General features: G+C 48.3%; 1 protein-coding gene across 1 annotated transcript; it reads right to left on the reverse strand.

Annotated features, from left to right (window-relative positions):
- Nucleotides 1–1,981: 1,981 nt before the first annotated feature.
- Nucleotides 1,982–6,500, reverse strand: RASL11B (RAS like family 11 member B). The gene is made up of 4 exons (XM_065877891.1): nt 6,170–6,500; nt 5,501–5,557; nt 4,259–4,335; nt 1,982–3,465 (listed from the first exon to the last, which is right to left on the reverse strand). Exons 1-4 carry the CDS (start codon nt 6,309–6,311, stop codon nt 2,995–2,997), a joined length of 747 nt encoding a protein of 248 aa, XP_065733963.1. The 5' UTR covers nt 6,312–6,500; the 3' UTR covers nt 1,982–2,994.
- Nucleotides 6,501–12,161: the final 5,661 nt, after the last annotated feature.

Below are 12,161 nucleotides of genomic sequence, written 5' to 3' on the forward strand. Positions count from 1 at the left end.
AGGATTCTTCAGAAGATTAAAGGAGATGGATTATAATCTGGGCACACTAAATGCTCAGGAAATTCTGACTCCTTTCTCCATTCCCCTGCACATACTCACACACCCCTCCCTTCCCCTACCCAGGTGGCAAAGGGAGCCATCCCCTACCCGGGTGGGAGAAGGCCATTTCTCAGTGCCATATGATTATAGATCAGAAATTAAAACCAAAGAGGAATTCAGAGTATAATGAAAGGGATGAACAAAGGTAAAGAAATATGAAGCTAAATTCATGAGAAGAAAACATGGTGTATTCTAGAACTATAAATAGTCAAGTCAGCCTGAGACTGGACAGAACTGGGACTTGGGTGGTTTCCAGCCGGGAGTCAATCTCTCTCTCCCAGAATGGCCTCCAACAAACCACTTTATCCCCAGGGTAGACTGGAGCCCTGAGACCCTTTCAACGTGAATTTCTAAAATGAAATGTAAGAGACCGAGTCCGGTGCTGCGGGGATGTGAGGGGCAACGGGGAAGTGCCAGGAGGTCAGGGAGGGCAGCTCGCAAAGGAGGAGAGGCCTGTTGTGAGGTCTGCAGACTCTTGGAGCAGGTGGAAAGGAGAGGAGGAAGCAGGGCGCCTCTCATAAACAGAGGACGTCTGGCGCTGCTCAGCACCTTTGCAAGATAAAGCCCCCGGGAAAATTCATCTTCTTTAATTCCAGAACATGGGTAGAAGACCATTGGTAAGTATATAAAGATGAACCTCTCACTCACTGGACATTACTAATATAGCCACATAGAATGAATGAAAACAAACGTGAACAGAATCTAGTCAGAGATCCTTGTCTCACTGCCTTTGAAATGAGACGTTTTTAGAATCTCATGTGAGCGCTGTTCCCTCCCTCACCCCCCCTCACCCCAACACCTTCTCAGAGGTTCGGTTAGGCTTGAAGTGTAGAAAATTGCTCTCCATGGAAGGAAGGTTTGGGACATCACCAGAAGCCCCGTCAAGAGCAGGCAGGACATTTACCCTGTGGGAAAACAGATTTGAAAATCTGGTACCGTTCCGTAGTAGGCCCTCAACTATTCATTATGGCTGCTTCTCTTGGTCCCAAGGCCCCCTATATGTGGCAGTGGCCCATATATGAAATATTATAAAGGACTAAGAAAATTGAATATAGTCAGAAGACATTGATTCATGCCCTTTGTGTGAACTCGAGGACATCACTCGAAACTCAGAGCCTGTTTTTCTCATCTGTAAAATGGTCATATTACCTCCTCCGCCCTCCCCACTGGTTTATCCTGAGGGTTAAATGAGATCAGGTATGTGAAAGCACTACACAGACAAATATAAGGTGTGACTATTTTCCCATAAAGGTGGTGACTCACTTAGCTTGTATGAAAGGTCTCCCAGGCTCGGATGGAAGCAGATGAGAGGCCTGGCAGTTTTAGCACACCACCTGGGGCAGGTGCTACATGGGAGGGGTTCCTGAACAGCCCCGGATCAACTGCTGTGAGCTTCTGCAAAATGAGAGCAAAGTGCACTTCCTGAAAGCAGCATACCCAAGGAAGATTTGCCGAATAGAGCACATATGGAGAAACAGTGGTCTTGTGTACAAGCATGATCTTCGCGGCTTAGCCAAGCGATCTCTGATCAACATAAAATATAGGGCCAGACATCTGTCTTAGGTTTACCTGGAGGATCAGGAAGGAAATGAATAGGAGATGTGCTATACTCTTGACTAGAAAGCAGCAAATTACAATTTACAACTCTCACAGGCCGGGGCCTTTGACAAGTTATTTAACTTGTTTTCAAGCCTGTTTCCTCATCTGTAAAATGGGGATAAGAAGAGAATGCGCTCCAGTGGTTTGTCATGAGACTTAAGTGCTCACCCCAGGAAGGTATCATGCCCGACTCGACGTGCCGGAGAAGTACAAGTGCCGAGTAATACTTTGTCTGAAGGACGGAAGGTGAACGTTTCAATTAAGACCACGTCAGACGTCTCCTCTTTTAAAATGAGCTTTATTGTACATAAAATAAATTAATTACAGTTTAAGCCAAAAGCATGAGTGGCTTTTTAAAGTGCATCTGTGTAGGAGATTTGGCGGTCACCCCTGCATCTGTTCACTCGCTTTAAGATAGTGTTTCCGTAGTTAAGCCACAACTCGGCCAGGCCTAGAAACAACCCAGCGTCATTGCTGTGTTTACACAAATCAGACCAAAATAAATGGACACACTTTGTTTTTCTGTACCTGATACAACGATTAAAAAAAAAAAAAAATTATACAGTCTCACAGTTACTCCAAGTCTGGGGCTGAAGAGTTTGTGTTCTCAACCACTCAACACGTACCCAACTCAGCATACTCACCCCATGTCAGGAGGATGCAGGCCCATAAGCCTACACATATCTGTATATATAACATTCGGCCCATAAACTCCACCCTTTTTAGTGGGGTGGGGTAGTATTTTCTCGTGTTCTTTAAAAGAAAAAGAAATCTGGGTATCCTTCAGGTTAGAAGGGCATTCTATAAGGAAGCGTATTCCAGAGACACATATACTCGTGTAAGAAAAGCAATTCTTCCTCTTGGGAGGAGGGGGAAAAAAAAAAAAAGGAAAAGAAAGAAAGAAGAAAAAAAAAAAGAGGAAAGCCTGTGAATGCTTAATCCATTCTTTTCATTCCCAATGTAAATCACATCAATATATTGGCTGAAATTACAACTGACTGTCATTTACAAGGTAGTTAACAAAATCCCCAGCGATCGTGCCCCGTCCCCACTGCAGAGGAAAAGACATGGAGGACATTTCACGAATTCGGAGGGTGGCAGTGGGCTCGTTCAAGCTGCATCAGTTCTGTCCCCCTGCTCAGGACAACGCTTCCTCGTGTGCAGCAGTTCCACGGGCCCTCCTGGCCCCTCTGCTCCAGCCCTTCCTGGAACCATGAATAACTGCCCGCATCCAACATTCCTGCAGAACCTTGGGCCTCTTCCCGGAAAGACCAAACCCCCTTGAGCAGCTCGGCGTCAGACAGAGGTGACAGTCCTGACTTTGGCAGAGAGGGCTTGCTTGAACCTCCTCTTGAGGTCCTGCATGTTGGGGGACTTGGGCCTGGGGATGAGGGAGGTCCGTCGCTTCTCTGGCGTGCCACTGGGCTGCTGTTTGTGACTCACTTCCTTGCACAGCACGTGGAAAGCGCTGTAGACGTCGTTGTCGTTCTCGCTGACGGACACCTCGTAGAAGGAGCAGCCCAGCATGCTGGCCAGCTGCAGTCCGAGCTGAGGGTCCACCTGCCTGATGTGCAGCAGGTCGGCCTTGTTGGCCACGACGACCACGGGCAGCCGAGTGCCCGGGTGCAGCTGCTGCACGTGCTGGTGGAGCGGGCCGGTGAGCTCGTAGCTCTTGTCGTCGGTGATGGAGAAGACGATCACCACAGCGTCTGCCCAGCGGATGCATCTGTTCAGCTGCTCAGTGCAGCCCAGGCCGTTCTCGTGGACCTGAAAGAGAGGGATGACGGCAAGGTGGAGGGTGAGGGCCGGAGAGAGCCCTGGCTCAGCTGGAGAGAGAACTCAAAAAGCCCTTAGCGGGAACACCAGGCTGCAGGCCGCAAACAAGCTCCATCCCCCCCACGCTTCAGCTTTCTCGACAATACGTTGATCCAGCTGCACGGAGCTGGAATAAATAACAGAGCAGCTCACCACACTCGAGTGGAAAATTGACCTGCAGAGAACTCCATGCAGAGAGACTTTGTAGTTGCATAAAATGGGAAATTAACTGGCTAGACAGTGAGTCTGGGGAAGTAAAGATAGGAGCTGGAAGCATTTAAACCTGGATAACTGCCCAGTTCAAGAGGGAAAAAAAAAAAAAATACACACGCGCGCATGGCTCTTTGTCTATAGCGTAACTTTCCACCATATAAAAATGATTCCAAGTGTTTGGAGACTGTACCTAGATGTTCGATTTCTAATGCCAAAAACACAAATGTAAAAACTGACCTTTTTAACCATAGCAAGGGCATTTTGCCAAATCCAAGTGTGTTTGGTTTGGTCTTTCCTGCTGGGTAGAATCCTCCTACGAGAAGATTTCTGCCCCTTAGCCAAGTCTCCCAAATTAAGCCAGGCTAAGACTGACCAACAGCCAGATACAACTGAAGTGTCAAACAACATATAAAAGCCTAGTGACTCCCCAGGTCTCTCTCCTCCTTCAGCAAGAGGTACTTTGGAAACAATCGAACAATTCCACGGCCAAGCAGACTCCCCTTTGATCTAGTCACATATCTCAGATACTCACCTGAATACCTGGAGTGTCTTGAACCTGAATAGCCAGGGTTTCACCTTCTATTTGGACTTGTCTGGTATAGAGATTACCTATAAAGGCAAAATTTCAAAAAAAAAGATTATGTCCTTCCTTCTTGTACAACTTTTAAAACATTGTGGGATATTCTTTTAACTTAGAAATTATAACCTGAACCAATGCACAAAAATATGCTGTAGTTTATTCTGTTTAATGGGCTTATTTCAGACTTTTTTTTTAAACAACTGCAATTTTAACCCCGTATTAGCAGGTTTATTAAAACTAGGACAAAGCTTGTACATTTTTGGAACCTTAGCTGTCAAATTTTAAACGAAGGTTCCATGTTTAGAGAATTTCCTTGAAAAAAATTTTTCTTGTTCAGCATGTGTGGAATTTGCTTTATTTTAGTACTTATCGCTCTTTGGCATAAATTTATATTCTAGCTATTAGATATAATGGTTTGGTGGGCAAATATTGTTAGTAAATTCACAACCAACATAATCAGTTGGAATATAAGTGTAACATAACATAGCTGACTCTACATCAAAGCACAAGGCTGCCATGCCTTATCTTGGGATGGTTTATATAGTGCGTTCCAAATAATCCCCTGTAGGTACTTCATATGGTCTAAGGAATTAAACAATTTGCTAACAGAGCATAGGTAGAAAGCCCTTAAGCCTCCCCAGTGGATATTCTTAATCATAGGGATTGAAAAAGTGTTCTATCATTTATTCAGGAACTCTCCTCCTAAAATTTTACCATTTAGTTATTTTTCTTTGTTAAGAAAAGAGAACTTTAGGTTTACAACTGCTCTCCTTTGGCCTTTGCTTTAAAAGGTCACCTCTGAAAGGCAGCCAGCAGAGAGGGCGAGGGGTAGGGGGAGGAGCTGGCCATCTTTTTTTTTTTTTTTTTTTATGACTTTTGCAGGAGTGTTTTGAAGGGAGAGGCTCTTGAGTACAAAGGGTGCTTCCAACTGGGGTCCCTATAGTTAAAACATACCAAGGGGAATACTTTCAGGCACTTGATAAAATGATGAATGGGCTTGGAATGGAATGAGGCCAGATGGCAGTTATGGGAAGGGGGGGAGCACGGGACGGGGGCAAGGGAAGTTGCAAGTGGCAGGATCCCAGTACTCAGACTGTCACTGAAGGAACCTGCCTGGTAGACACTGAAAAAAAAAAAAGGGAACAGCAGTACTGGTGCAAGCTGACAGCATTTTCCTCAAATACATTTCCTCACCTGCATTTCTTTCATAGTCACCGATGAATCGTTTGGTGAGGAACCGGACCACCAGAGCTGCAGGTCAGAAAAGAGAAGGGAAAGAGAATTAACCTTGGCACAAGAAGTTAGGTTGGTCTCCACCCCTCCCCCAACCTAAAAAGCAACTCTCAGAGAAAGCCAGCCGACCACCACGTGAAATTCCTACCCTGCAGCGACGGGGAGGGGGCTGGAAGGCGTCGTGAATTATGGCTCTGTCCAGCTGGATGGGTCATTTGGTCCACCACCATCCTCGGAGCCCGGCTGAGCCACACCTAAGCCTTCCCGCAGACAAATGTCTTTCCTAACCTTAAAGATCTCCAGGAGAGGTTACGTTCACTAACTCCCCTTTCTGTGCCAGGGACTGCCAGAGGCTCAAGAACCCCAGAATTCGAATCCCAGTTGTGTCGGTGGTGTAGAGGGTCGTCTGGCCATCAGCAGTTTGTTTCCCTCATCTGATGAAGGAGGAGAGTGGAAACGAAGATGGCTGAGGCCCCTCCCGAGGGGCAGCGGATCAGTAGGAGAGGGTGGGCGATCCGGCTGCAGCTCCCACCTCTCCCCCACCCCTCGTTTAACCGCAACTCTCAGTGGGGGCCGCCCAACTCCAGCCCCAGAGGTAAGCAGGGTTCTCGCCGGAGCGCTAAGACTCACCTGTCTTGCCTACGCCACTGGCGCCCACCACAGCGATCTTGACCAGGCGGCGGCCCGCCGCCCCCAGGCAGCAATCGGCGGCGGCTACGCTGCCCGGGGCGGGGTACTCGGCGATAGTGCACATGTTCTGAATGAGGCGCATCGCCGCTTCGGCAGGGGCTTCAGCGCGCGGGACGGGACCTGCGGGACAGGAAGAGGCTCGCGCTACGCAGGAGCGGGCTAGTGGACCGGGCAGGGGGCTCCGCGGTATTAAAAAAAAAAGAAAGAAAGAAAAAGAAAAAAAGCCCCGGAGCGGGCGCGGCGGGTGACTCCGGCTGGCTCGGGTTCCAGGCTGGGAGTGCAGCAGGGCTGCGCGCGCGCTGTTTTCTCCGGGGCCGGCCCCACCCCTTGTTTCCCGCGGCCAATCCCTGGGCTCCCTGCGCGAGGCCCCGCCCCCGGCGCCGCTCCGCGCGCGCCACGCCCCTGGGGTCGCCCAGAGCCAGTGCGGGGCCCCGTGAGGCTCGGAGAAAATGGGGCAGCCGGCAACAGGAGGCAACGGGTGGGCCGGAGCCGACGGCGCAGCCAATGGCGGCCGCCCAGGAGGGCGGCGCCGGGCACGGGCCGGGGTTCCGCTGTGCCGGGACGGGGCACATGCTGTGGCTGCGGGGTTGGGGGCGCCTCAGTTCCGGGAAGCGGGGCTCGGTCTGGGGGCGGCTGTGGGGGATGCCTCTTGGCCTGTCTGCCTGCCGTCCCCGAAGAGCGCGGCCTCGGACCCCCATTAGCATTCCCAGGCATCTGCACCCGCCCGGATGCCCAGCCCGCCCGCCTGCCCACTCCCCGCAGCCAACTGACTGATCGGCCAGCTCCGCCCACCCTCAGGGAACCTGTGCCCGGGAGGCCGGGGCCTCGAGGATGTGAGCGCTCGGGGTCGCCCGTCTGGCTGCCCGGCCTCGTGCCTGTCTCCTTAATTTGGGTCGTGATTGTACTGACTTGGGTGCATCCGGAGTGGCATCCTGGATCATAGATTTGGCTACAGTGGCAATCAGTAATAAAGACCCCCGTACCCGCTCCCCTGAAATGTGACTTTAACTTTGGGGAAAAATAAAGTCACCCAGTTTGCTCTAGCTCTTGTTGGCAGGGTGGCGGATCACTCACCCTCTGACAAGCTCACGTGAACACACATATGGTCGAGTGCATGTACAGCATACCCAGAGGCAAATCTAGAAGTAATTATAGAACAAGCTTTCTAGCGCCTCACACGCACTCACACCTCCTCCAAGAGCTATGAAAAGGAAAGAAACAGTTATCCCAGCTGTCTCTGGATACTGACTAGATTGGGAGGCAGATATCAGAAAGGGTCTGCACTTAGTCTCTGGTTATGAGGAATGGCAAGTTTACTTAAGTGACTTGATGCCAATTTGCGCTCATAAAATCCCAAGCTCCACCCCTTACATTCTCACCACAGAAAGGCATCTTCAGTGGTAGGCTGAATTCCCCATCCAAGCAACATTCTGTGGCTGGAACTGCTGTAAAATGTCACCAAACACTCAGGCTGACCACCTCCCCATTCCCTCCATCTCGCCCCCTCTCCTTCCCACCCTCCTAACCTGGTGGGCCCCCAAATGTTCCAGAGGCTTTTATCCTAAAGACAAATGACAGCAAACACTGTGGCACTGGGTCCACACCCACGTTAAAGGTTGAAACGTAAAAGTAAAGTAAACCAATTCCCTTATCTACACATGCCAGGCATCTAGTTTGACTCCTCCTTGCAACCTTGACTTAATTGACCAGGTATTTGACAGAATTTATGATGCAGACCCAGTTCAGACGTTGAGATGAACCCTCGGGCCTATCACGGTTTAGATGTTTGCAGGCATTCAAGGACGAAATAGAGTAATCTCAAATGGCTCAGCAGCAAGTCTTCTAGGATGGGCAACATAATTAGCCAGGTGCACAACCTTAATAAACACAAGAAAAGGTTGACTTCTGGGGAGGTCACAGGAATGAAAGAAATTCAGCCATTTGAGTCAGAAGGGAAAAGAGTATATCCAAAATGCACTATGTTTTTCTGCATGGTTTAAATCAAACTTGAATTTTGCTCTTCATAAAAATTGCAAAAATGCACTATGTTTTTTGCCATAAAATCAAACTTAGCAAGACTATAATTACAGGTAACCATGTACTTTTCAACGCCCCCCACCCCCCGCCAGGAAAAAAAGCCTGTAATTCTGTCGTGCTTATGTGGTAAAATAATTATGTAGTCTAAAGTTTTTGTTTAACTGCTTTTTACACACACACACCACACACAGAGACATGACGAAAGTTGTCAAGGGGAATTTTGCTTTGAATCATTTTAGCTTCTGGGGCTTGATTTTCAGTACCATGAGCCCGTACCAAGCCTGTGATTCTTCTGTCTGAAACACGAAGGCTGAATTCGGTATTCTTATTTTAGGTCTAAGAGATCTGGCTGTGCTTTAAAGAACACAGAAAAGAAAGAAAGAAGAGAAAGATGGAGAAAATCTCTTCAAATTCCAAACGTCTAGCAAATAGCCCACCTCCATGCCACTCTGCCTCAGTGGATGACACGAGAGCTACCCCTTCTAAGAAATTCATAGAATTAATAAAAAGGAAGGGGAAGGGGCAGAAGAACTGATATACATTGAAGGCTTGTTTTATTTCAGGCTGTGGGCTAGGGATTCAGCAGACAAAAATCTCCTTTTACCTTTTACCTCTTCCTAAGAGGTAGGTGTCATCATTACCTCCTGTTGCAGTTTTCTGTTGCTGCTTTAGATGTCCAAGATGCCTTCTTCAGTGACATGTCTGCATTTCAGTTGGAATGGCTGGAACAGCTGGGACTGGCCAGCATCTCTCCCTGCCTGCCTCCCACTTTGGTTAGGTCAGGCCCCCTCCCAGCGTGGCAGGTGGCTTCGCTTAGAAGGAGTATTCTAAGAAAGGAAGCGGAAGCTGTCAATCTCTTAAGGCCAGTGCATGGAAACTGGCACAGCATCACTTCAGCTATATTCTGATGGTCAGTCCCAGAGCCCACCCAGATTAAAGGGCAAGGGGCATAGATCCCACCTTTAGAGGGGAGTAATGTCAAAGAATTTGTGGCCATCTGTAATTCACCACCCTTCCATTTTATAAATGAGGAAACAAAGTCTTGCTTTAAAACTCCTTCAGGGTCATATATCCTATAAAAAACAGAGCCAAACCGGAAAAGGATGAGTAACACAGAAAATATCCGGGATGTTCACAATGAGATGGTCTCCTGTGATGCCATGCTATAGTGGTTAAACTGTTCTCTCTCTCTCGGCACCCACCTCTGGTTAACCTAACACACTAGAAATGGAAAGGAAGGTGAGTATGAACCCACCATTTCCTCCACACTTTTCTCAGCATCCCAAAGAACATAGGGGTCCAACAAAGGAGAGTTTGGGCCCTACCTTACATTTCATTTTCAATTATAAAAGAGTATAATGAGATTCTTTTTCAACTGATGGCTTTGAGACCACTGTTCAAGACCACTGTTTCGTTGCTTTTACGTACTCTGTATTGACACCCCTCTCTGCTTTTCTGAACTGCCTGGCACAGGGAGTATTTACTGATGTCACTTGCTCAGATCGTTTTCCATTCTTTAGTGAGAGCACCTCAATTTTCCTTTGGAAAACTCCCCTGCCCCATTCTCATGTTGCTCTGATGATGGCAATGGGGAGATACCAATCCCTAATTGCAGGAGTAGATACAAATAAGCCTCAGGGATTCGTTCAGGGCTGGGCCAGTGAAATATCTCCCTGAGAGGTTTTGTTTTGTTTTTTTGCGGTACGCGGGCCTCTCACTGCTGTGGCCTCTCTCGTTGCGGAGCACAGGCTCCGGACGCGCAGGCTCAGCGGCCATGGCTCACGGGGCCAGCCGCTCCGCGGCATGTGGGATCTTCCCGGACCGGGGCACGAACCTGTGTCCCCTGCATCGGCAGGCGGACTCTCAACCACTGCGCCACCAGGGAAGCCCCTGCCTGTGAGTTTTGCTGGGGGAAGGGGTGCTTCATTTGCACTGATGTTAATCAGCTGGTAGAAAGTGAGCCTGGAGCTCCAGGTAACCATCCTGCCACCATGTGGGGAAGTCTGCCTCAGAATGAAGCCAACCCACAAGAAAGCAAAGTTGACAGGCAGAGAGGCAGGACCCTGATGGTATCTTTTCTAGCTCTGCATTCAGCCATACCTCAAAATCCAGACTCACTCCTTGAAATTCCCAGTTACAGGGGTCAACACAGTTGCTTTCGAGATTAGGCTAGTTTGAGTTGGGTCTCTGTCACCTGCACTGAACACGGCTTCACACACCCTGTTTGTGTGCAGTTGTGGTCTCTGCACAGGCATCAGCAGCATCCCTCATTCAGAAATCTGAGCTCAGCCATAGCCTGCAATCTATAGAAATACGCACACAACTGAAAGGATATTAGTACATCCAGACAATGGAGTATTCAGCACTAGACAGAAATGAGCTATCAAGCCACAAAAAGCCATGGAGGAAGCTTACATGCATATGACTAAGTAAAAGAAGCCAATCTGAAAAGGCTACATACTGTATGATCCCAACTTTATGACATCCTCCAAAAGGCAAAACTAAGAGGAGAGCAGAAAGATCAGTGGTTGCCATGGGGACCAGGGATGGAGGGATGAACAGGTGAAGCACAGAGGCTTTTTAGGGCAGTGAAACTACTCTGTATGATACTACAGTGGTGTCTTTATACAGTTGTCCAAACCCATAGAACGTACAACACCAAGAACGAACCCTAATGTAAACTCTGGGCTTTGGGTGATGGTGATGTGTCACTGTTAAGTTCATCAGTTGAAACAAATGTACCACTCTGGTGAGGGATGTTTATAACTGGGGGAGGCTCTGTGTCTGGGGGACGGGGCACGGGCTACATATGGGAGGTCTGTACCTTCTGCTCAATGTTGCTGTGAATCTAAAACTGCTCGAAAAATAATCTATTAAAAAAAAAAAAAATAGGGCTTCCCTGGTGGCGCAGTGGTTGAGAGTCCGCCTGCCGATGCAGGGGACACGGGTTCGTGCCCCGATCCGGGAAGATCCCACATGCCGCGGAGCGGCTGGACCCGTGAGCCATGGCCGCTGAGCCTGCGCGTCCGGAGCCTGTGCTCCGCAACGGGAGAGGCCACAACAGTGAGAGGCCCGCGTACCGCAAAAAAAAAAAAAAAAAAAAAAAAAAAAAAAAAAATATATATATATATATATATATATATATTAAAGGGCATCTAGTCCAACTTTCTCCTGCAATATCCCTGCTAAGAGGTTGTCCAACCTAATCTAGAATTCTTCCAGTGATGGGAAGTACTCACCATCCACAGCAGCACATTTATACTGAGCTGTTATCTTTTCTCCTAGAGCCCCCTTCCTGAAAGGCAGACATTGGCATCCTCACCAGCTTTCCAAACACCTGATCCATTGCCTTCCATAGTAGTTTGGAAAGGACTAAAGGACTGATAAGGGAAAAGGAAAGGTGCTTGCCTATGCATGGACGTGTAAAGGAACAGGAAATACCGGAGATGCGTCGCCTGCATCTTCACTAAGGATGACTGTGATAGAGTTTTTATCATTCAATTTTAAAAATGAAAAAGAACCGTGGCTCAGAAGCAGCATCTGGATGAAAGAGGGGAGAGAATTCATTTTGAGCTGCTCATTTTCTAAGAGCTCTGTAAGCGTGGAAATAGAAAGAGATAGAAGTAAGCATAATGGAAGGTTTTCACCCAATGGCTCTGTGCACCATGTGTTGGATGTCTTGCAGTTCTGTGGATTCCGCTACAGAGAGCTATGCCTGGTACACAGTGGGGATGTGATGATTTTTTTAAATTGTCAACCTTCTTTTTAGTAGAGGCTGGGATGAAAGGTAGAATCACTAAGTTCAAAAGGCAAAGGAGGGAAGGCAGATTGGAACTCAAATAAAAAGAACACAACACACACACACACACACACACCTTGCCATTAGAAAGATCAC

The sequence above is a fragment of the Phocoena phocoena genome, chromosome 5 (assembly GCF_963924675.1).
Source record: "Phocoena phocoena chromosome 5, mPhoPho1.1, whole genome shotgun sequence".
Lineage (NCBI taxonomy): Eukaryota > Metazoa > Chordata > Mammalia > Artiodactyla > Phocoenidae > Phocoena > Phocoena phocoena.